Source organism: Sapajus apella, unplaced genomic scaffold (assembly GCF_009761245.1).
Source record: "Sapajus apella isolate SASKATOON/1434 unplaced genomic scaffold, GSC_monkey_1.0 scaffold175, whole genome shotgun sequence".
Lineage (NCBI taxonomy): Eukaryota > Metazoa > Chordata > Mammalia > Primates > Cebidae > Sapajus > Sapajus apella.
In genome coordinates this window covers 124,529-149,374 of record NW_022437115.1, presented here as the reverse complement: position 1 = coordinate 149,374, position 24,846 = coordinate 124,529, and the positions used below count along the sequence as shown (strand labels likewise).

At 55.9% G+C, this 24,846-nt stretch overlaps 1 protein-coding gene across 7 annotated transcripts in view; it reads left to right on the top strand.

Annotated features, from left to right (window-relative positions):
* Positions 1–810: 810 nt before the first annotated feature.
* UNKL (unk like zinc finger) overlaps positions 811–24,846 on the top strand; it is a 45,860-nt gene continuing 21,824 nt past the window's right edge. For 2 of the 7 annotated variants that reach the window (XM_032268095.1, XM_032268092.1), the window contains exons 1-9: positions 811–944; positions 1,499–1,708; positions 11,683–11,859; positions 12,397–12,530; positions 15,820–15,955; positions 17,778–17,895; positions 19,879–19,963; positions 20,948–21,030; positions 22,937–22,999. In XM_032268095.1, the coding sequence (XP_032123986.1) occupies positions 865–944; positions 1,499–1,708; positions 11,683–11,859; positions 12,397–12,530; positions 15,820–15,955; positions 17,778–17,895; positions 19,879–19,963; positions 20,948–21,030; positions 22,937–22,999 (1,086 nt within the window). In that variant the 5' untranslated portion in view covers positions 811–864. Of the gene's footprint in view, positions 945–1,498; positions 1,709–9,573; positions 9,658–11,682; positions 11,860–12,396; positions 12,531–15,819; positions 15,956–16,354; positions 16,755–17,777; positions 17,896–19,878; positions 19,964–20,947; positions 21,031–22,936; positions 23,000–24,846 lie in introns of those variants that run through there. The other 5 variants (XM_032268093.1, XM_032268096.1, XM_032268097.1 and 2 more) reach the window with 5 other exon arrangements.

Genomic DNA, 24,846 nt, shown 5'->3' with positions numbered 1-24,846 from the left:
CACTCTGTTACCCAGGGTGGAGTGCAATGATGCAATGTTGGCTGACTGCAACCTCCACCTCCCGGGTTCGAGCGATTCTGCTGCATTACCCTCCCGAGTAGCTGGGATTACAGGCGTGTGCCACCATACCCTGCTAATTTTTTTTTTTGTATTTTTAATGGGGGGGGAGGGTCACTATGTTGGCCAGGCTGGTCTCGAACTCCTGATCTCAGGTGATCCTCCTGCCTCTGCCTCCCAAAGTGCTGGCATGAACCACCGCGGCTGACCTCCTGTCACTAAAAATTCTTAGGAAACATTGTTTCTATCAAATCGTACATAACACTTAAGAGTTTTCCTTTTATCCGGCTACTGGGCTGTTATGGGGGCGGTGCTCAAGTGTTTTGCTAAATAACTGCGATAATTACCTTTGTACATAAATGCTCGAATAAGTGTTTGAGGTCAGTGCTCCAAAAGGCACAAATTCCTTTTCACAGAGGCCAGGACCCCTTCGCCCTCCCGCCCCAGTGGTGACCCGTGTGCCCGGCTCCCTTGACATCAGCCTCTCGCTTGGTTTGTGGAAGAGCCGCTGTATGCAGATACAACTCCTGTGATTAATTCACGGAAATTACTCGGTGATGCCGGGTCGTGTCCCAGCAGGGACCGACCCTCGCGGGTCCCACGCGAGCCCCCAGGCAGGGAGGGTCCCGTCCCACCCACCGGCGATCCGGGTCGGGGGCTGCGGGGGCGGGGCGGGCGGGGCGTGGCCGGGCACGGGGGCTGGGGGCGTGGCCGGGGTCTCGGGCCGGGGGCGGGGCCCGGGGGGGGGGAGATCCGGGGGCGGGGGCGCCGGCGCGGCGCATGCGCGTTGCATTGTTTTGACTGAAAATGCCGTCGGTTTCGAAAGCGGCGGCGGCGGCGGCGCTGAGCGGGTCCCCCCCGCAGACTGAGAAGCCGACCCACTACAGGTCAGCGCCCGTCCGGCCCGCGCCCCCGCCCGCCCCGGTCCCGCCCGCCGCCTCCCGCCCGGGCCCGCGCTGCCTGCGCCGCCCCTTCGCCGCCCCCGCGCGCCCCCGGCCTCCGCGCCGCGCCCGGGCTGGGGGGCCGCGACCCTCTCCGCTCCGGCCGCCGCCGCTCGAGGTCGGAGCGCGGCGCCCAGGGTGTGGGGCGGCGCCTGGGCTCCGGGGTCCCCGCGCCGCTGGGGAGGGAGGAACCGCCCCGGGGTCGGGGGTCGGGGGTCGGGGGTCGGGGGCCGGGGGCCGGGCGCGGGCTCGGGACCGGGACCCTCCGCTCCAGCGGCCGCCGCCTGAGGTCACCGCGGTCCCGGGGCCTGGGGGGCGCCTGGGCTCTGAGGTGCGGGCACGGTCGCGTCTTGCGCGGGATGGGGGGCGGCGCCTGGGGCCCGCCAGGAGTCGGAGTGGGGGTCGGGCCCGGGGCGGGGCACCTGAGGCCGGCGGGTCCCTCCGCCCACGAGTCCCCGGGGCCGCCCGGCGGAAGCGAGCGCGGCGCTGTCTGTTTCTAGGTACCTGAAGGAGTTCAGGACGGAGCAGTGCCCCCTGTTTTCACAGCACAAGTGCGCGCAGCACAGGCCGTTCACCTGCTTCCACTGGCACTTCCTCAACCAGCGGCGCCGCAGGCCCCTCCGCAGGCGCGACGGCACCTTCAACTACAGCCCCGACGTGTACTGCTCCAAGTACAACGAGGCCACCGGCGTGTGCCCCGACGGCGACGAGTAAGGGCCGGGGGGCGTGGGAGCCTCCACCCGGGGACGGGGCCTGGACCCTCAGCCGGGGGCAGGAGGGGGTCTCCACCCGGGGTCGGGGCCCGGACCCTCAGCCGGGGGCAGGAGGGGGCCTCCACCCGGGGTCGGGGCCCGGACCCTCAGCCAGGGGCAGGAGGGGGTCTCCACCCGGGGTCGGGGCCCGGACCCTCAGCCGGGGGCAGGAGGGGGCCTCCACCCGGGGTCGGGGCCTGGACCCTCAACCAGGGGCAGGTTGGAAGCTTCCACCCGGGGACGGGGCCTGGACCCTGAGCCAGGGGCAGGTTGGAAGCTTCCACTGGGGGTCGGGACCTGAACTCTCAGCCAGGGGCAGGTTGGGAGCTTCCACCTGGGGTCGGGACCTGAACCCTCAGCCAGGGGCAGGAGGGGGCCTCCCCTCGGGGTCGGGGCCTGGACCCTCAGCCAGGGGCAGGAGGGGACCTCCACCCGGGGTCGGGGCCTGGACCCTCAACCAGGGGCCGGTTGGGAGCTTCCACCCGGGGACGGCGCCTGCACACTCAGCCAGAGGCAGGTTGGGAGCTTCCACCCTGGGACGGGGTCTGGACCCTTAGCCAGAGGCAGGTGGGTGGGCTTTACCCGGGGACAAGGACTGGACCCTCCGTGGATACCTGGTGTCCATGCTTGGCCGCTGTAGAGGGAGTGGTAATTATTCTCTGAAGTTTTCCAGTGACCAGGGATGGTGGTGAGACAGTTACTGTTTTCAGGCCACTTCCCAAGAGACTGTGTGTGTTTTAGGGGTAACGCTTGTGTGACTCAATCCAGTTTTGTTTCATCTCCTGCTTTTTTTAACTTTGAGATAGGGTCTTGCTCTGTCACCAGGGCTCGAGGGCAACGACGGGACACAGCTCACTGCAACCACCAACTCCCAGGCTCAAGTGATTCTCCCTCAGCCTCCCAAGTAGCTGGGACTACGGGCTCATGCCACCCCAGCAAGCTTTGTGTAATTTTTGTAGGGATGGGGTCTCACTACGTTGTCCAGGCTAGTCTTGAACTTCTGGGCTCAAGTGATCCTCTTGCTTCAGCCTGCCAAAGTGCTGGGATTCCAGGGGTGAGCCACTGTGGCCAGCTGTTTCCCCGTCTTGATTTGACACAGTTCCTGCATCAGAACCTATGCCTGGCCAAGTGTGTTGTTTTTGTGTGTTGTTTTGTGTTTCTGTAGAGACTGGGTTCTCGCTGTAGCCCAGTCTGGTTTCAGACTCCTGGGCACAGTGGTCCTCCCACCTTGGCCTCCCAAAGGCTGGGATTCCAGGCAGGATCCACTGCGCCTGACCAGGTTTGGGAGCATTTTGCAGTGGTCAGATGCTTTCCACGCAGAGAGCTTGTTAGAATATTCACACTATGGAGAATATCTGGGATGTTTATGTATTTTTTTGAGGTGGAATCCTGCCCTGTCGCCCAGGCTGGAGTGCAGTGGCACCATCTCAACTCACTGCAGCCTCCACCTGCCTGGTTGAAGCGATTCTTCTGCCTCAGCCTCCTGAGTAGCTTGGGATTACGGGTGCACATCACCACACCTGGCTAATTTTTTGTATTTTTTTTTTTTTGAAGTAGAGACAGGGTTTCACCGTGTTAGCCAGGTTGGTCTCAATCTCCTGACCTCATGATTCTCCTGCCTCAGCCTCCCAAAGTGCTAGGATCACAGGCATGAGCCACTGTGCCTGTGTTTCCTTTCTTGATGTTTACATATTCATTTTAATTGAAAAAAGATAGTAAAGTTATTTTATGTGCAGACTCATTTATGTAGCACTTCTTTTTTTTTTTTTTTTTTTTGAGACGGAGTTTCCCTCTTGTTGCCCAGGCTGGAGTGCAATGGCGCGATCTCGGCTCACCGCAACCTCCGTCTCCTGGGTTCAGGCAATTCTCATGCCTCAGCCTCCTGAGTAGCTGGGATTACAGGCACACGCCACCATGCCCAGCTGATTTTTTGTATTTTTAGTAGAGACGGGGTTTCACCATGTTGACCAGGATGGTCTCGATCTCTTGACCTCGTGATCCACCCGCCTCGGCCTCCCAAAGTGCTGGGATTACAGGCTTGAGCCACCGCGCCCGGCCCCCCCTTTTTTTTTTTTTTGAGATGGAGTCTCACTCTCTGTCGCCCAGGCTGGAGTGCAGTGGCGGGATCTTGGCTCACTGCAACCTCCGCGCCCCACCACCCACCCGTTTTAAGCGATTCTCTTGCCTCAGCCTCCTGAGTAGCTGGGACTACAGGTGCGAACCACCATGCTCTGCTAATTGTTTTTGTATTTTGTGTTAGCCAGGATAGTCTCGATCTCCTGACCTGGTGATCCATCTACCTTGGCCTCCCAAAGTGCTGTGATTACAGGCGGGAGCCACTGAGCCAGGCCTCTAGCACTTTTAAAGTTGCAAAATGAAGGTTTTGTTCTGGTTGATTTTATTTTACAAGTTTCCTAATAGTGTTACGAACAGATGTCTTTATTTTGAAATATGTAAAATGGGAAAGGAGGGAAAATCCAAGTCAGATTGTATATTCACAGACCGGCGGGAGGTGGTGTCAGGTTCTGCTTTTTTCCTGTGGGCTGCTCGCAGAGGGTGGAGGGTGGTCTCTTCCTGCCTAGTAGAGAAATGGCACTTGCGGTCTTGACGTCTCCATTCCAGCATCTTTTGGAAGGAGCCGACTGTCCAGGGATCTTCCCGTTGAAGGCTGCTTTCAGTGTGGAGACCCTTGTGAATTGAAGTCCTTATTCCTTTATTTTTTCAACAATGCGTAACCCAAGGGATAAATTTTTCTAATTTTTTTTAGAGGTGTTATACTCTTTAAATACTGAAATGTTTTTAATTGCTCATTAATTAAATAGTGTTTGTTTTGTTTTCGTTGTTTTGAGATGGAGTCTTTCTCTGTCACGCAGGCTGGACTGCAGTTGTACAGTCTCTGCTCTTTACAACCTCCGTCTCTCGGGTTCAAGCGATTCTCCTGCCTCACCCTCCCGAGTAGCTGGGATTACAGGCATGCGCCACCAGGCCTCACTAATTTTTGTATTTTTAGCAGAGACAGGGTCTCACTATGTTAGTCAAACTGATCTTGAACTTCTGACCTTAGGTGAGCCACCCACCTGGCTGTTTTTATTTTATTTTATTTTATTTTTTGAGATGGAGTTTCGCTCTTGTTACCCAGGCTGGAGTGCAATGGCGCGATATCGGCTCACCGCAACCTCCGCCTCTTGGGTTCAGGCAATTCTCCTGCCTCAGCCTCCTGAGTAGCTGGGATTACAGGCACGCGCCACCATGCCCAGCTAATTCCTTGTATTTTTAGTAGAGACGGGGTTTCACCATGTTGACCAGGATAGTCTCGATCCTTGACCTCGTGATCCACCTGCCTCGGCCTCCCAAAGTGCTGGGATTACAGGCTTGAGCCACCGTGCCCGGCCTGTTTTTATTTTATTTTATTTTTTTTCCAGAGGCAGTGGTATTGTCAGAACCGCCTGGTGGTTTTTGTTCTATGAGACAGGGTCCTGGTCTGTGGTCTGGGCTGGAGTGCAGGGGCGCAAACACTGCTAACTGCAGCGTGAACCCCCAGTGCTCGAGTGATCTTCCTGCTTCAGTCTCCTGAGCTGCTGGGACCACAGGAGTGCTGTGTCACTTACACCAGGTGTCACTCTGGTCGCCCAGGCTGGAGTGCATTGGTACCAGTCGGCTCACTGCAGCCTCTACATCCTGGGCTCAGGTGATTCTCCCACTTCAGCCTCTGGAGTAGCTGGGACCACAGACTCTCTATACCACGCCTGGCAGATTTTTTTGTATTTTTAATAGAGATGGGGTTTTCCTGTGTTGTCCAGGCTGGTCTTGAACTCCTGGCCTCAAGTGATCCTCCCACCTCAGCCTCCCAGAGTGCTAGGATTACAGGTGTGAGCCACCACACACCTCTGGCTCAGTTTTTATTTTTTTTGTGGAGACAGAGTCTCACTATGTCGCCCGGCTTCAAGCAGTCCTCCTGCCTTGGCCTCCCCAAACTGCAGGGATTGTTAAGTGCAGCCATTGCACCCTACCCTAGTATTCTTAAGGCAGGTTGGTGCCTAAACATGAAATAATGTAGCCAGCCCATTTTGGTTAGGATGGTGATGTACTTCTAGGCAGTTCTGAAAGTGCATAACTGCATTGCTTTTTGAGCCACTGTTATCTGCACATGGGACTTTCAAAGGCAGGTATTTGTCTAGTTGATGTCCGAGCTCAGCCTCTAATTTCCCTTGGTTAAGCCCATCATCTGCCCAGACCTGTGATCCTGAGTTGCAAGTGGGGCCACTGCTGCCTAACTCTGATGTGGGGGTCCTGGACGTGCGGAGACCAGCACCCAGCTTGTCTGACCCCACTCCTTTGAACATGGGGGACTGATTGACTGGCAGCACTCTGTCGCCAGGGTGGCGTGATTGGCAGTGCTCTGTCGCCAGGCTGGAATGCAGGGACGTGATCTCGGCTCACTGCAACTTCCGCCTCCTGGGTTCAAGCAATTCTGTCTTAGCCTCCCGAGTAGCTCGGATTACAGGCACCCACCACACACCCAGCTAATTTTTTGTATTTTTAGTAGAGATGGGGTTTCACCATGTTGGCCAGGTTGGTCTTGAACTCCTGACCTCATGATCCTCCCGCCTTGGCCTCCCAAAGTGCTGGGATTACAGGCATGAGCCACCTTGCCCAGCCCTCTTTTTTTTTTTTTTTTTGAGCTAGGGTCTTGCTCTGTTGCCCAGGCTGGAGTGCAGTGGTGCCATCACCGTTCACTGCAGCCTCGACCTCCCAAACTTAAGCAGTTCTCCCACTTCAGCTGCCCAAAGTGCTGGGGTTACAGGTGTGCATTCCTGCACCTGGCAAGAAGGCATCTTTTCATAACTGTTTTTTGTTTTTTTTTTGTAGACGGAGTCTCTGTCTGTCTCCCAGGCTTGAGTGTAGTGGCATGATCTTGGCTTACTGTAACCTCTGCCTCCTGGGTTCAAGCGATTCTCCTGCCTCAGCCTCCGGAGTAGCTGGGATTACAGGCATGTGCCATCATGCCTGGCTAATTTTTATATTTTTAGTATAGATGGGTTTTGCCATGTTGACCAGGCTCGTCTTGAACTCCTGATCTCAGGTGATCTGCTCTCCTTAGCCTCCCAAAGTGCTGGAATTACAGGTGTGAGCCACCGTGCCCAGCTTCATAACTGTTTTGGTTCTGGAGCCTGGGTGTCCTGCTGTGGACTCAGCCCCAGTGCTAGGCACAGGGTGGTGTCCAGTTCTCACAGGGACAGACAGTGCTGCCATGAGCACCTGTCCCCAGGTGGTCATTTCAAGCTGTGCTCACGTAGCAGTTGTGTAACATGTGATTATGCATTACAGAAATATTAGCCAGCTGTCTAAATGGCTTGCAGTTTATAATTGAGGGTGGTAAGTGGGGCTCAGATGCCTGTTGGGTGTTTTGTTTTAGATGCATCCTGGGTAAATCCACACACAGCGAGGAGATTATCTTAAGATTTTGTTTGTAGCATGTTTGCTTCAGCTGGCCTTTTAGGAAGTATCTGACAGGCTGTTTCCTCTGGGAATCTCTGCTCCATAATTACCCTTCATTCCACTGGAGTGGGAGTTTCTCATCACTGCACAAAGGGCATAGCCAATTTGTCCTGTTGAATTACCCGTTCTGGTTCTCACTAAGGGTTGCCTCGGATTTCGTAAATAGATGAACGTTCAGATCAAGGCAAGGTCTTCCTTTTCTTTAGTTCGTTGGTTTTTGAAATTTCTATTTTGGGTGTTGACACCACCAGCTTTACACATGAATATGTATCAGAGAGCAGACACTCTTAGCCAGTGTCAGTTGTTGCTCTTGGTTCTGGCTGGAGGCCCTGGGGCTGAGCTGCGGGGCAGAGCAGGACTGGGACTCCAGGAGGGCCCCCCCCCCCCCCGCTGCTGGTGCTTCCTTTCCTGGGCAGGCTGGCACCTCACTCCACCGCTGCCTGCTCAGTTGCTACCTCAGCGTCAGCCCCTCCTGGGGGCAGCCCCAGTATCACCAGTTCCTGCAGGTACCTCTGCTTTCACTCCCTCCCCCAGTGGCGGGTGCCCTCCCCCAGCCCCTGCTGTCATCTCTCCTCTGCCGCCTCCTGTGGTCTCCCAGGTCACTTCTCGGGTTACTCCCCTATCCCCTGTGGGCACCCTCTCCGGTGCCTGCCTCCGTGAGCGCCCCCACAGTGCCCCCTTTCCTAAATGGGTGGCCGCCCCTTGCTGCACCCCACGCCGTGTCTGTCCTACCGGCTTCGTGGGGATTCCGGCCCCGCCCCGCCCCGCTCGGGAAAGGCCCTTTGTTCTGCGGGACACGCCCCTCCCCTGCACATCCGCGATTGGCCACCCCCGGTCTTGTGTGAAGCCCCGCCCCCGTGGGAACCGTCGTGTACTTGGGGGCGGGGCGGCTCCCGTGGGGGCGTGGCTTTGAGGCCGCTGGGCTATTGCTGAGGGGCCAGGCGCTTGCTTTTCTCTTCAGACAGATTCTGGTAAAGAAACAGGAAAGACGAAAAAAGAAAAAGGCAGAAAAGGCGCCTCATGGGTTCCCGGGCCTCTCCAGGGTCTATGGTCTGTTTTCTTTTTTCTTTTGAGCCAGGGTCTGGCTCTGTTTCCCAGCCTGGAGTGCAGTGGTGTAATCTCGGCTGACTGCAACCTCAGCCTCACGGGCTCACCTGATTGTCTCACCTCAGCCTCCAGAGTATCTGGGACCACAGGTGCACCACCATGCCCAGCTGGCGTGTGTGTGTGTGTGTGTGTGTACCACAGGTGCACCACCATGCCCAGCTGGTGTGTGTGTGTGTGTGTGTGTACCACAGGTGCACCAGCATGCCCAGCTGGTGTGTGTGTGTGTGTACCACAGGTGCACCACCATGCCCAGCTGTTGTGTGTGTGTGTGTGTGTACCACAGGTGCACCACCATGCCCAGCTGGTGTGTGTGTGTGTTTGTACCACAGGTGCACCACCATGCCCAGCTGGTGTGTGTGTGTGTGTGTGTGTGTGTGTGTGTGTACCACAGGTGCACCATCATGCCCAGCTGGGGGGGGTGTGTGTGTGTGTGTGTGTGTGTGTGTGTGTATTTTTAATCGAGATGGGGTTTTGCTGTGTTGCACAGGCTGGACTTGAACTCCTGGACTCAAGCGATCCACCTGCCTCGGCCTCCCAGAGTCCGGGGATTACAAGCATGAGCCACCATGCCCAGCCTCTAGGCCCATTTTTAGTGCAGCCACAGAACAGAGGCCATCCTTGCCAGACCTTTGCACGGTGGCCCTGCAGCCACCCCGGGTCTTTTGTTCTCAGGAAAAAATAGGCTCACCCTATTTTTGTGGTGCAGCGTTTTCAGGGTGACACACAAATTTGTTCACTGCAGCCTCAACCTCCTGAGCTCAAGTGATGCTTGTACCTTAGCTTCCAGAGTAGCAGGGACCAGAGGTGCACACCACCACCTCCAGCTGTGTTTTTGTATTTTTTGTGGGAACGGGGTCTTGCTGGTTTTGAACTCCTGGGCTCAAGTAATCTGCCACCTCCTCTCCCAAAGTGCTGGGATTACAGGCGTGAGCTGCTGCACCTGGCCTCTGTCTTCTTTTCAGAGCTCTGTTTGGTGGTATCACCTGGCAGGCCTGGCATTTCCCATTTGCGCTGTGGGGCCTCCCCGGCCCCTGTTCTCAGGCAGTGTGAAACTTGGATCTGAGTGGATCCAGGGTGTGCCTCACTGGGTCCCCACTATGCATTCCATGAGGAACTGATGGGAAGAGAGACTTCCAAATATCCACGTCTAAGAGTTACTGTTGCTGCTTGTGTTGGCAGATACCAAGTCTAATCTTTTTCTTTCTTTCTTTCTTTTTTTTTTTTAAGATGGAGTGTCCCTCTGTCACGCAGGCTGGAATGCAGTGGCACGATCTCGTCTCACTGCAGCCTCCACCTCCCAGGTTCAAGCAATTCTCCTGCCTCAGCCTCCCAAGTAGCTGGGATTACAGGCATGCGCCACTACACCCGGCTAATTAGTGTGTTTTTAGTATAGATGAGGTTTCACTATGGTGGCCAGGTTGGTTTTGAACTTCTGACTTCAGGTGATCCATCTGCTTCGGCCTCCCAAAGTGCTGGGATTACGGGCGTAAGCCACCATGCCCCAACTTGCTTGCTGCTTCCATCCTTCCTTCCTTTCTCTTTCTGTCTCTTTCTCTTTTTTTATCCTTCCCTCCCCCCCTTCTTCCCTCCCTTCCTCCGCCCTTCCCCTTCCCTTCCTCCTTCTCCCCTGTTTTTTTTTGAGACACAGTCTTGCTCTGTTGTCCAGGCCAGAGTGCAGTTGCGCAATCACGGCTCACTGCAGCCTTGGCCTTTTGAGCTCAAGTGATCCTCCCATCTCAGCCTCCCAAGTAGCTAGGACCACAGGTGGGAATCGTGACGCCCAGCTAATTTTTAAATGTTTTGTAGAGATGGGGACTCACCATGTTGCCCAGGCTGGTCTTGAACCCCTGGCCTCAAGCAGTCCTCCCATCTCTGCCTCCCAAAGTGCTACGATGACAGATGTGAGCCAGTGTGGCCGACCTTCCTTCCATGGCTGAACGCTGTCCCGTTGTGTTGGTAGGAGACCACGTTTTGCTCATTGAGTCCTCCGTCGGTGCCCATTTGGGTGGTTTCCACCTCTCTGCTCCTGTGCATGATGCGCTGTGAACCTGTGTGTGTGCAGGTGTCTGCTTACAACTCTGCCTTTGCGTTTCTGGGATGTGAATTCAGGAGCGGGATCGCTGGGTCCCTGGGTGGCGTTCTCATTTGACTTTTGCTTGGCTGGCTCCCAGGACCCTGAGGTCGGGCCGGGCACCCTTTCATCAGCCTCTGTGCACTCTCAGCTTTCAGCATCTGGCACACCACAGGTGCCCAGTGAGGCCTGGGTGGGGCTCTCTGAACTCTGCGAACATCTCTCTGAACTCTCTGAACATCTGTGTTCCTTGACCTTAGAGAATGGCGCTAAACCAGGTGGTTGCTGGGTCGCTCTTGGTTCCCAGCCATCTCTGGCAGGAGCTCCAGTCCCATGCACAGCGAGGTGGGCGGGACCCTCACAAAGCTCCCTGGCTGGAGCTGGAGGTGAAGTTTGAGTCCTTACGTGTGGGGACCTGCAGTGAGGGCCCCGTCATCCTCTGCCTTGGCCTTCAGGCCACTCTGATTCCATCACCAGCCAGGGCTCGGCACCATTGATGACTCAGGGTCCTCTGGGTGTCCCCTCACATCCCTCTGGAGTGACCTACCTGGAGATGCCCAGAATGTAGGAGCAGTTCGTGTTGTCTCCCCATCTCTGTTGATGCTGCCTGAACCTTGGCAGCTGCTCCCCCTTCCCCTGTACCCCATCCTGTTCCAGGAGCTGCCTGTGACTCCCTGGGAGCATTGCTCTGAGCCTGCAGGTATCCCATGTGATGATGACGCCACCTCACCTGTGCTCCCCATCATGCCATCTGCTTCCTCTCCTGCCCATCCCTCCCAAGCATTGTCCAGGGCCCTGTGCTTCTCCCCTCCCCTGCCTCCCTCCTGGGGTCTCTGAGAGCAGCAGGACACTGGACAGGAGGGCCCCCACTTTCTAACAGTGACTGGTCAGGAAGGAGATGCAGCCTGCATGCGGGACATGGACTTTACTTCCCACACTGGTTTCAATGTTTGTTAGGAAGGACGAGCTTTGTGGAAATTCGCTGTTGTGTTTTCCAGCTTTGTGTGGTTGGGGGTTTGTGGTGGTCTGTGTACCTGGGCAGGTCCACATTTTGGAGCATGTGATGTCAGTCCTTCCAATCAGAACAGGAAGCTGGGAGAAGGGAAAGGAACTCACTGCTTGCCAGGTGCTGTTAGGGTGTGGACTCAGGGAGCTTAGGGCTGCCTCTGGGTGCGTGAGAACCAGGCATTGTGTGAGCTTAGGGCTGCCTCTGGGTCTGTGAGAACCAGGCACCGTGTGCCCCTCTGCTTCCCAGGTGTCCCTACCTGCACCGGACGACGGGGGACACGGAGCGCAAGTACCACCTGCGCTACTATAAGACAGGAACCTGCATCCACGAGACGGACGCGAGGGGCCACTGCGTGAAGAACGGGCTGCACTGTGCCTTTGCACACGGCCCCCTGGACCTGCGGCCCCCCGTGTGTGACGTCAGGTGAGTAGCAGGCCTGGATGTTGTTTCTGATGAGATGATCTCTCACTTCTTCTCACTGGGTGTTTCTTTCCCGGAGTCTGGAGGGTTTGAGGCCATGAGGCACTGCTTTGCAGGAGAATGAACTCAGTGCATGGTCCTGGGCTGCAGGAAGGCAAATTCTGCCTCAACAAAATTCCGCTCTTATGTGGTTGGGGCCGAGCATAGTGGCTCACACCTGTTATCCCAGTGCTCTTGGAGGCCAAGGTGGGAGGATTGCTTGAGCCCAGGAAGTGGAGGCCGAAATCAGCTGTGATTGCGCCACTGCACTCTAGCCTGGGGGACAGAGCCAGACCCTGTCTCAAACAAAAAACAAAATTAAGTGGTTGGGATTTGGATCAGGACTGTGTATCAGGGCAGAGGAGCGCCCCACACACCTGAGCCCTTCGGGAGGCAGCGTCTCTGTGTAGTGGTAGGAGGGGAGTGTGTACTCCAGTGACCTCCTTTCAGCTTCAGAGGCTCCGCATGCAGAGCCGTGACCACCGTGTCCTCGGCTCGCAGGGAGCTGCAGGCCCAGGAAGCCTTGCAGAACGGCCAGCTGGGCAGCGGGGACGGCATCCCGGATCTGCAGCCTGGGGTTTTGGCCAGCCAGGCCATGATTGAGAAGATCCTGAGTGAAGACCCCAGATGGCAAGGTAACTCCACGGCTGCAGCTGAGAATGGTGGGGACAGTACGGGGACAGCCTGTCTTAGTTTATGTGCAAGGCGATCAGATGGGGAAACCAAGGCTCATGGAGTTCAGTAGCAACCCCTCTCCCACAGGGGGTGGGTGCTGAGTGGGCTTTGGGCCCAGGTGCCTCCCCTGCATCTACTCTGTACCTCTTCACCTGCTAGTGTCTCAGTGGGGTCAGCCATTGACCAAGTGCTCAGCTGAGGGGGTCTGCAACTCCCACGGCAACCGGTGGGGTATCCTGTCCTGGAGCCAGGGCACCACCACGCACCCACCCGTGGTGTCCAGCAGAGTCCCCAGCCCTGTGCCTCTGGGGCATTCTCCAGAAAGCAGCTTTCAGATATTTGGGCGTGGTCAAAACGCACGGCCCTGGGGGCATTTCCTCGGGGCTGGGGACCTGCATTCCTGGCCAGCACACAGATGAGGTGATAGCAGGGGAGAGTTGATTCCAAAAAAATCTTCTAAGGCAGGGTGCAGTGGCTCACGCCTGTAATCCCAGCACTTTGGGAGGCTGAGATGGGTGGATCCCCTGAGGTCAGGAGTTCAAGGCCAGCCTGGCCAACATGGTGAAGCCCATCCCTACTAAAAATACAAAAATGAGCCAGTTGTCATGGTGTGTGCCTGTAATCCCAGCTACTCTGGAGGCTGAGGCAGGAGAATCGTTTGAACCAGGGTCGTGAAGGTTGCAGTGAGCTGAGATCTTGCTGCTGCACTCCAGCCTGGGTGACAAACTGAGACTCCATCTCAAAAAAAAGTGACAAAATACGCATAATCAAAAGAATGCATCTTTTATTTTTTTCTTGGAGATGTAGTCTCGCTCTGTCACCCAGGCTCAAGTGCAGTGGTGCGATCTCGGCTCACTGCAACCTCCACTTCCCGGGTTCAAGTGATTCTCCTGCCTCAGTCTCCCAAGTAGCTGGGATTTCAGGTGGGCACCATCATGCCCGGCTAATTTTTGTATTTTTAGTAGAAATGGAGTTTCGCCATATTAGTCACGCTGGTCTCCAACTCCTGACCTCAGGTGATCCACCTGCCTCAGCCTCTCAAAGTGCTGGGATGACAGGCGGGAGCCACCCTGTTTGGCCCCCCTTATGCTTTTTGTTTTTGAGACAGGACCTTGCTCTCTTGCCCAGACTGGAGTGCAGTAGTGCAATCACAAATTGCTGCAGTGTTGCCCTTCCAGGCTCAAGCGATCCTCCCATGTCAGCCGCCCGTGTAGCTGTGACTACAGGCACACACCACCAATGCCCAGCTAATTTTTAACATTTTTAGTACGGATGGGGTCTCACTATGTTGCCCAGGCTGGTCTTGAACTTGTGGGCTCAAGCGATTGTTGTACCTTGGTCTCCCAAAGTGCTGGCCTTACAGGTATGAGCCACTGTGCCGGCTCTCGTTTCTTTTCGGGGCTGAATAATACAGTAGTTTAATAGTGATATTGACCGGGTGTGGTGGCTCACTCCTGTAATCCCAACACTTTGGGAGGCCGAGGCGGGTAGATCACCTGAGGTCGGGAATCTGAGACCAGTCTGGCCAACATGGTGAAATCCCCTCTCTACTAAAAATTTAAAAATTAGCTGGGCATGGTGGGGGGCACCGGTAATCCCAGCTACTCAGGAGGCTGAAGCAAGAGAATCATTTGAACCTGGGAGGCGGAGGTTGCAGTGAGCTGAGATTGTGCCATTGCACTCCAGCCTGGATGATAAGAGCAAAACTCCGTCTGAAAAGGAAAAAGAAGCTATTTGGGTGCCAGACGTGGTGGCTCACTCCTGTAATGCCAGCACTTGGGGCGCTAAGGTGGTGGATCACCTGAGCTTAGGGGTTCAAGACCAGCTCAGGCAGCATGATGAAACCCCATCTCTACTAACGAAATTAGCTGGGCATGGTAGCACACACCTGTAATCCCAGCTATTCTGGAGGCTGAGACAGGAGAATTGCTTGAACCTAGAAGGCGGAAGTTTCAGGGAGCTAAGATGGTGCCACTACACTCCAGCCTGGGTGAAAGAGTGAGGATGTGTCTCAAAAAAAAAAAAAAAAAAGGAAAAGAAAAGCTATTTGAATTGAATCTGATGTGCACGTTGGTATCAGGATGTCAGGTTTGATCTTGGAAGTATGTCTGGCATCATACCGGCACTTAGGGGCTGACGCTCTTGGCTGTGTCCCTTGCTGGCTGCCCAGCCACACCGAGCAGGTGCAGTAAAGAACGGCATGTATCAATAAGGTGTGAACTATTAGCCCAAGAAAGGATATGATTTTTAGGAATCTTTGCCCATCAATTACTGTTTTTAAACGACCCCATGGCTTGTTTTTCAACTTGAGGTAAAATTTATGTGACATACAGTGAGTGACTTTTAAAGAGAGACTTTATTGGGCTGGATGTTGTGGCTGACACCTGTCATCCCAGCACTTTGGGAGGCTGAGGCAAGTGGATCACTTGAGGTCAGGAGTTGGAGACCAGCCTGGTCAACACGCTGAAACTCCATCTCTACTAAAGATAGAAGAAGCTAGCTGGGCATGGTGGCGCACGCCTGTAATCCCAGCTGCCTGGGAGGCTGAGACAGGAGAATTGCTTGAACCTGGGAGGCGGAGGTTACAGTGAGCCAAGATTGTGCCATTGCACTCCAGCCTGGGCGACAAAGCCAAAATCTGTCTCAAAAAAAAAAAAAAGGCTTTATTTTTTAGAGCAATTTTTGGTTCACAGCAAAACTGAGTGGAAAAATAGAGATTTCCCAAACGCCCCTGCGCTTCAGCCTCCCCTGCGGTGAACCTCCTGCACCGTGAGGTACGCTTGTTACAAACAGGGAACCTGCGGTGAGGTGCTTGTCACCCGGAGGCTCTGGCGTGCATGAGGCTTCATGTGTGGCATTTTCTGTGGTTTTAGCATATTCACAAAGCTGTGCAACCATCATCTCTATCTAGGTGGAAAACATTCTTACCTCCCAAGAAGGAAGCGGCTACCCACAGCAGGACTCCCCCCGACCCCTGGTGGTCTCTGTTCCACTCCCTCTCTGTGGGTTCTCCAGTTGTGGGTGGTTGTTGTCATGTAGGCAGAACCACACAGTGTGGCCTTTGGGCCCAGCTTCCCTCGTGGAGCGTGAGTCCTTTGAAGTCCGCGTGTGCCCCAGTGTGTGTCTGTGTTCCCTGAGTCCTCCTATGGCTCTGTCCGTTGGCGACAGCCGGGCCTTCCACCTTCGGGCTTCTGTGCCCAGTGTTGCCTGAAGTGATACTGCACAGGCACTGTGTGGCCCGTTTTTCAGATGCCAACTTTGTGCTGGGCAGCTACAAGACGGAGCAGTGCCCGAAGCCACCACGCCTGTGCCGCCAGGGCTACGCGTGCCCGCACTACCACAACAGCAGGGACAGGCGGCGCAACCCTCGGACCTTCCAGTACAGGTGAGCCTGCAGGATCCTGGCAGGGGGGTGTGCTTCCCGCCCCGTGGCCCGCATTGCCCTCCCCCGGGTTCTCATGGGAGGGCTGCCTTGTGGCACTGTCACTCCCAGGAGGGGAGGTGTCTCCCAGCATACTGGCTGTGGGAGGCCCTAGCCTGTCCTGGGACTGGCCTCCCCACCCAAGCTCAGTGGCTCCCATGCAGTCCCCTGCCAGGGCCCCTCTGCCAGGCAAGGGGCCGGAGCACAGCAGTAGGGACCCCGAGCCAGCTGGGACCCCCACGTGCCCCACTCACGCCTCTGTTGCAGCCGCGCTCTCCAGGCTGTGGGCTGCGTGCTGTCTCCGTACCCCAGCTGCCAGGCGCTCTGCATTCTCATCGCTTGGGGTTGATCTCATCTTAACAGCTGGCGGCCAGAGCACCCGGTTCTTAGGCTGAGTCCTGGGGCCTGCACCCCAAGGGTCGCCCTGCCCAGGGTACACGCAGGACCTTCCTCCACCGCCTGAGCCTGACCTTCCCCTGGGCCTGGCCCGTGGGTTTGGGGCCCGTGCAGCCGGCTTGCCTCTGAAGCCCCTCCTCCTCTTCACTCCAGCCCCGCCTTCTGGTTGTGCGTGGCCCCGCCTGCCTCCGGTCTGCAGTACGCACCTGGGGGCCACGGAGGGCGCAGACCCCACAGGGTGTCTGGAGGCCTGGGCCGTGGTCTTGGCCTTCCTGCGGCCCTGTCTGTGTCCAGCTCTTCCTTTGAGCAGATAGCCTGCCCTCCTCTTTTTTTTTTTTTTGAGATGGAGTCTCACTCTGTAGCCCAGGCTGGAGTGCAGTGGTGTGATCTCAGCTCACTGCAACATCTGCCTCCTGGATCCTGGTTCAAGCAATTCTCCTACCTCAGCCTCCAAAGTAGCTGGGATTACATGCACGAGCCACCATGCCCAGCTAATTTTTGTATTTTTTAGTAGAGACGGGGTTTCACCATGTTGTCCAGTCTGGTCTTGAACTCCTGACCTCGTGATCCGCCGGCCTCGGCCTCCCAAAGTGCTGGGATTACAGGCATGAGCCACCGCGCCCGGTCCACCCTCCTCTTTTTAACGACCTGATGCTGCCTCGCTTGCCCTGGAGAGCCCTGTGCCTCCCGTGGGAAGGACACCTCCCCTCCTTATTTTACCACGTTAAATTCATTCTCCGTCTAAGTGGCTTCAGAGTTGAGGGACCTGAATGTCTGTAGCACAAAGCACAAACCAGCCTCCAGGTTTTTGTCATCGCCCATCATGGAAAGAAAAGGAAAATCCTTTTCTCCGACAGGCATCGTGTTTTCCATAACTCCACGTAAGTTATAATAAAGCTGCTAGAAATTGCACAAGAGGAGAGGGTTTCGTTTTTTATGAGACAGTCTACCTCTGTCGCCCAGGCTGGAGTGCAGCGGTGCAGTCTCTGCTTATTGCAGTGGGAGCATTGGGCATTTGAAATTGGTGAGGATTTTCAAATGGTGGGATAAAAAATCTCACTTCCTTTTTATAGAAAGTTGGCCAGGAGACAGCTCCGCGCTGTCTGGGCGCCCAGCCTCACTGCCCGCAGGAGGTTCGGCTGTTTCTCCCCCTCGCTCTTCATCCGTGAGGGAGGCTCCAACCCAGGCTCAAGTTAAATTCTGTGAAGAACATCCCTGGGGTCCCAACCCCTTCCCGGCACCGGCCAGGCCTGCATGTCCCTAAGTGTAGAGCTGGGTCACCAGTCACTCCAGGGCACTGTGCCCAAGGCCCCTCCTGGTGGGAGGCAGATACACCTGGGCCCCCCGTGGCCGTGTCCTCCCGTGTCCCCTGACACATGCTCATCCCCAGGTCCACGCCCTGCCCCAGCGTGAAGCACGGGGATGAGTGGGGGGAGCCCTCGCGCTGCGACGGCGGTGACAGCTGCCAGTATTGCCACTCCCGCACAGAGCAGCAGTTCCACCCCGAGGTACGTCCCTCCCACCACCCCAGGCGTGGGTTGTTGGAAGGCCTGGGGGAAGTCATTGGGTTTGCAGCGTGGTTCATCACACAGAAAGAACAGGGCTATCATTGGCCGAGGGCTGGCAGGAGGGCTGTTGGAAACCTGTGGGGCTGTACCAGCTTGCTGGCCTTTGGGCTCCCTGCGGCAGGCACGTCTCTCTGCTTGGCTTACAACAGAAAAAACAGTCACATGGGAAAAAAGCAGGGAGAAAATGTCAGTGGAAACACACGTATTCAGGCCGGGTGTGGGGGGCTCATGCCAGTCATGCCAGCACTTTGGGACACCAGCGTGGGCGGATCATCTGAGGTCAGGAGTTTGAGTCCAGCTGGCTGACGTGGTGAAACCCCGTCTCTACTAAAAATACAAAAATTAGCTGGGTGTGGTAATGTGCACCTGTAATCCCAGCTACTCAGGAGGCTGAGGCATCAGGATCACTTGAACCCGGGAGGCAGAGGTTGCAGTGAGCTGAGATTGCGCCACTGCACTCCAACCTGGGTGACACAGCAAGATTCTGTCTGAAAAAAGTAAAACCTCAGCTGAGGGGAAGGCACATGTGCTGGGAGGCCCAGGTGCTGCTTCCCACCTTCCCTCCCAGGATAGGGTCACAGCCTCATGCATTCTGGGTGTTGGTGACCACACACACCACAGTGCCACCAGGGGCCTGCCGGGAGCCCAGTATCCGGGGCCTTTTCTGGGTTCGGTAACACAGGCCTGGCTGCCCGTCCTTGCAGTGGACCCTGGTCTCAAGCACCCCCTGAGCAGAGCTGGCACCACGTGGCCCATAGCTATACCATAAATCCTGAGTGAGATAAACTCTCCCACCTGGCCCCCGCCCCAGGTAAACAACTCTTCCCAGGCGGGGTCTTCCTGGGGCTGAAGGGGGTAGCCTGGGCTGGGACCAGGCCTGTGCTTCCTCTGGAGGGTGCAGGGTATGGATGGCACAGGGCTGCTGTGTTCACGATTGGCCGTGTAGCTGCCAAGGGAGCATACTCAGATTTGTATTAAAAACAAAACAAGCTGGGCGGGGGGGCTCACGCCTGGCATCCCAGCACTTTGGGAGGCTGAGGCGGGCAGATTGTGTGAGGTCAAGAGTTTGAGATCAGCCTGGACTACAGGTGAAACCCCATCTCTGCTAAAAACAGGAAAATTAGCCTGGTTGGTGGCATGTGCCTGTGATCCCAGCTACTTGAGAGCCTGAGGCAGGAGAATCACTTGAAGTCAGGAGGCAGTGGTGGCAGAGAACCGAGATTGTGCCACTGCACTCCAGCCTGGGTAACAAGAATGAGACTCCGTCTCAAAAAACAAAATGAACAAACAAACAAGCCCCCACTGGGTGTCTGAGTGGTGGGAGGGCCATAGCGGGTGAAGTCAGGCCGGAGGTCAGGAAAGGCTTCCTGGCCGGTGTGGGCACTGGGCGCCAGCTGTGCCAGTCGCGCGTCCTTCCCTGAGAACTGTGAAGCAGGAGGGGCTGGGCCAGGCCCTCCTAGGGCATACTGGGTGCTTCCAGGGTGGTCTGTCCCTTCCTGGGTCTTACGTGGTGTTGACCTCATGAGAGTGTCTGTCACCCTGGGTGAAGTGGCAGACGGACTGGCTATGGAACAGACACATGTTCCTTTAATACTCGCTTATTAGCCGCCTGCTGCATACCAGACTGTATTTGGTGCGTCTTTCAGAAAATACCGAGAAGGGAATGGCTTTGCCTGTAATGTGAGGGTAGGTGCTGGGGGAATGGCCCCACACCTGTGCGTGTCCCCTGTGGGTCGGCTCTGCAGAGAGGAGGGATGTGGCGACCAAGGTGCACAGTGGAGGAGGGCAGGGCCCACACCCCTCTCTTCATGGGCCTCTTGTCATGATTTGGAGCTTAATTCTCCACTGTGGGGTAACGCCAGCTGTGATTGTCCCACGGTATCCCATTTCCAATCCAGCCTCTCCATTTCATTTTCCCCCCAGATCTACAAATCTACGAAATGCAACGACATTCGCCAAACCGGGTACTGCCCGCGCGGCCCCTTCTGCGCCTTTGCACACGTGGAGAGTGAGTGGCCGTCCCTGTGGCAGGTTCACCTTGGCGGGCTCAGCAGCTCTGCAGACTCTCACTGGAGTCACTGGTGACCCGGAGCTGGCCATGTGGACCTGGAAGGCGGGCGGGAGCTCAGCACCATGGCGGGGGCCTGGGAGCCCCCGACTTGCCCGTGGAGGCCCCCTGGGGTGGGAGGATGTTTGTGCTGCCTGAGGCTGGGCTTCCTCCATGCAGGTGTGGGCCAATCATGGTGGAGCCTGGTAGGATGCTGTCTCCAGGCGCACTGGGGCCCTGAGCCTCGAGGCTGAGTCCTGGTGTGAGCTGGCTGGTGCCTCCACCTGCCTCCCGGGCGTCCAAGCTGGGTCCTTCTGCCACAGCTGCCTGGGCCTTGTCCTGAGCCTGCTGTCCTGCTGGGCCGCCCACCGAGGAGCACTGCCCTTGTGGAGTAAGGGGGTCTGTGCACCCCAGGCAGAGGAGACAGCAGAGACCCTCGAGCAGTGGCTGCTCAGGCGGCCTCAGGGCCAGCGTGCTTTCCTGTCTGTTAGCTATCTGGAGGATGTGGCTTAGCTTTGGGAGTTACATGGTCCATAATCAGTTCCCAGCAGCAGAAGCAAGCCCCAGTGGGAACCCACTCGGCCTTCCCCCACGTTCCAGTGAGTTCTTCCTTTCGGCCCTAGGATCTGGGCTCTAGGTTTTGTGAGTGTGGTCACAAGCTCAGATTTCCCTTCTGCTTTTCATTTTAGTGGGGAGGGCCGCTGTTCTTGTTCACATTGTAAACGTTGCTTTTAGTGTTAAACACGTGAAAACCTTAAGGCTGAGGCCCGAGGGTCCCATTGCCCCAGCGTCCCCTGTCTGCCCAGCCATCCTCTTGCCACACCCTGGAGGGATGATAGTGACAAGGCCGTGTGCGCCTGGCCCTCACATGTGGTGCGGAGACTTCCACGTGTCACTGTCGCCCACCAGCCGCCCTCAGAGCCCGCTGCTCCCCTATCCTTGCAGAGAGCCTGGGGATGGTGAATGACTGGGGCTGCCGCGATCTCCACCCTGGGAGTCCCTCCACCGGCAGCAGCCAGCCGGGTAACGTAAGTGAACGGTGTTCCCGGAGTGACGCCCGGTGTTCTTTGGTTTAATGTAACTGTCAGGGATGTGGATGGTTATGACTTCTCAGTAGTGTGGTCGAAGGCAGTCTGAGGAGTTTGCGGCCCTTCTAGAAGAGTCTAGAAAAATCCTTGCCACAAGGCTGGGTACAGTGGCTCACGCCTATAATCCTAGTATTTTGGGAGGCTGAGGGGGGTGGATCACCTGAGGTCAGGAGTTTGAGACCAGCCTGGCCAACATGGTGAAACCCATTTCTACTAAAAATACAAAAATGAGCCGGGCATGGTGGCATGTGCCTGTAATCCCAGCTACTCGGGAGGCTGAGGCAGGAGGATCACTAGAACCCAGGAGGCGGAGGTTGCAGTGAGCCGAGATCTCGACACTGCATTCCAGCCTGAGTGACAGAGTGAGACTCCATCTCAAAAGAGAAAAAGGGAAAAGGGGGTTGGGCTCCTAGGAAGGTAGTGATGGAAAGGTAAAGTGGGGGAAAGTGATGGGAGATGAGAGCAACTTCAGTGAGGTTGGTTTACTCAGGCTCAGTCTGCAGCCTCTCCTGCTGGTTGGAGATGGGAGAAGGCACCTTTACAAAGGGAATTCACACCCAGCTTCAGGGCAGGAAGGAAAGGCAGAGGGATGTTCCGGCATCTGCTGCCTTCTACTCAAAATAATCTTTTTGTCGAAGAGTGGCATGTTTTGGGGGTGGCACACTCTGACTCCTTCATATATTTCTCACTGTTTCAGCTGAGCCTCTGCCTTAGGTGAATGGCTTCGTTTGGGGTTTGACGCTGTGGCTGGTTCAGGGAGTGCAGAGCTTGCGCCTTGCCTTCACGTGGACCAGCCCAGGGTCAGAGAGCCACATTCAAGTGTAAGAAATGGAACTCAGGCTGGGCGGAGTTCCTTACGCCTGTCATCCCGGCACTTTGGGAGGCTGAGGTGGGCGGATCGCTTGAGGTTGGGAGTTCGAGATCAGCCTGGCCAACATGTTGAAAACCCGTCTCTACTAAAAATACAAAAATTAGCTGGGTGTGGTGGCGTGCACCTGTAACCCGAGCTACTTGGGCAGCTGAGGCAGGAGAATCGCTTGAACTTGGTAGGCGGATGTTGCATTGGGCTGAGATTGCGCCACTGCACTCCATCCTGGGTGTCAGAGCGAGACTCCCTCTCAAAAAAAAAAAAAAAAAAGAAATGGAACTCTGGAGAACCGACGGGGAGCCAGCAGATTCAGGCATCTCTTCTGTTTCATGGGACCTTCGACATCTGGCATCTTCGCCGGTTTTGGTGGTTCATGACCATAAACCCAGCACTTTGGGAGGCTGAGGTGGGACGATCGCTTGAGGTCGGGAGTTCAAGACCCGCTTGGGCAACATAACGAGACTCTGTCTCTACAAAAAGCTTTGAAAAATTAGCCAGGTGCACTGGCAAGTACCTGTGTTCCTACTTGGGAGGCTGAGGCAGGAGAATAGCTTGCGCCAGGGAGGTCGTGCCACTGCGCTCCAGCCTGAGAGAGAGAGAGAGATCGTGTCTCAAAAAAAAAGAAAATTAGCATATTTGTAAATTCTGAGCAGAGCTTGTGTCTGTGCGAGTCTCGTTCTGTTGCCCAGACTGGAGTGCAGTGATCGGCTCAGTGCAGCCTCCACCTCCCAGATTCAGACGATTCTCCAGCCTCAGCGTCCCAAGTAGCTGGAACTGTAGGCACGCCCCACCACACCTAGCTAACTTTTTGTATTTTTAGTAGAGATGGGGTTTCATGGTGTTGGCCAGGATGGTCTCGATCTCCTGACCTTGTGAGCTGCCTGCCTCGGCCTCCCAAACTGCCGGGGTTATAGGCGTCCGCCACTGTGCCCAGCCTCTCCCTGCTTTTTCTCCATATGACTTTTTTTTCTGTTGCAGGCCAAGCGGAGAGACTTGCCAGCCGAGGGTGGCCTGAAGGCCAGTGAGCAGGACAGCAAGCAGGTACAGCCCCCCAGGCTTCCCACGGCCCTTGTGGCTGACGGTGTGGCATTGTGCTAGGGCTGAACTCGTGCGTCCTTGGTCCCTCCCGCTCATGCTCGGCTCACAGCCATCTGGTTAATATCCACTGGTCACGGAATTCTCTCTCTCCTTGTGTCCCGCGTCTTGTCTGTTTGAAACACCTTGGAAACAGCAAAGCCAAAACCTCCTGCCATTTTCTGCTCAGGGAGGGGCCCCTTGGAGCCCATCTGTGTTACTTTCCTTGGGCTACGAGGGAAGGATAAAGATGGGCATGTTCAAACAGCAGAGCTGGCCGGGCGCAGTGGCTCATGCCTGGAATCCCAGCACTTTGGGAGGCCGAGGCAGGCGGATCACAAGGTCAGGAAATTGAGACCATCCTGGCCAATGTGGTGAAACCCTGTCTCTACTAAAAATACAAAAATTGGCCGGGCGCGGTGGCTCAAGCCTGTAATCCCAGCACTTTGGGAGGCCGAGGTGGGTGGATCATGAGGTCAAGAGATCGAGACCATCCTGGTCAACATGGTGAAACCCCGTCTCTACTAAAATTACAAAAAATTAGCTGGGCATGGTGGCGTGTGCCTGTAATCCCAGCTACTCAGGAGGCCGAGGCAGGAGAATTGCCTGAACCCAGGAGGCGGAGGTTGCGGTGAGCCGAGATCGCGCCATTGCACTCCAGCCTGGGTAACAAGAGCGAAACTCCATCTCAAAAAAAAAAAAAAAAAAAAAAAAAATACAAAAATTAGCTGGGCATGGTGGTGCGTGCCTGTAGTCCCAGCTGCTTGAGAGGCTGAGGCGAAAGAATCGCTTGAATCTGGGAGGCGGAGGTAGCAGTGAGCTGAGATCGTGCCGTTGTACTCCAGCCTGGGTGACAGAGCAAGACCCTGTCTCAATCTCAAAATAAATGAATGAGGTAGTTTTGGTTGGGCACAGTAGCTCACACCTGTGGTTCTAGCACTTTGGGAGGCTGAGGCAGGAGAATTGCTTGAGCCCAGGAGGTAGAGGGCAGAGGATGCATTGAGCCAAGATTGCGCCACTGCACTCTAGCCTGTGTGACAGAGTGAGGCCCTGTCTCAAAATGAAATCCCAAAACCAAAAGCAGCAGCACTTTATTCTCTCAGTTCTGGGCACTGAGTCTGAGCTTGAGGTGTCCAGGGCTGGCTCCTCCTGAGGCCCCCCCGGGGTGTGCGGATGCTGCCTCCTCCTGTGTCCTCTGGGTCATCCCTCTGTGCGTGGGCATTCCTGGGGTCACTCCCTGTGAATGGCGGCCGCATAGGACCCCACCCCTAACACCTCCTTTCATTGTTGCTGTTGCTGTTCATAGTTGGTTAAATTTTTTGAGACAGGGTCTTGCTCTGTCATCCAGGCTGGAGTGCAGTGGCCCAATCCCAGCTCACTGCAGCCTGGGACTCCCCGGCTTTAAGCAATCCTCTCACCTCAGCCTCCAGAGTAGCTAGGACCCCCGGCACACACCACCATGCTTGGCTAATCTTTGTATATTTTGTAGAAACGGGGTCTTACTATGTTGCCCAGACTAGTCTTGAGCTTTTAGGCTCAAACAGTGTTAGGATTACAGGTATGATCCTCCATGCCTGGCTTAGGAACTCATTTCAGCTTAATTATGCCTCACAGGCCCTGTCTCCAAATCTGGTCACAGTGGGGGTCATGGCTTCCATGTAGGAATTTGGGGGACACGTTTGGTGCATAACAAAGACGCTGCTGACTGAAATGAGTCAGTCACCAAAAGACAAATCAAATCCTGAGTGACTCCACCCACAGAGGCCCCTAGCGGGGTCAGATACACAGACACAGAAAATCCCGCGTGACTCCAC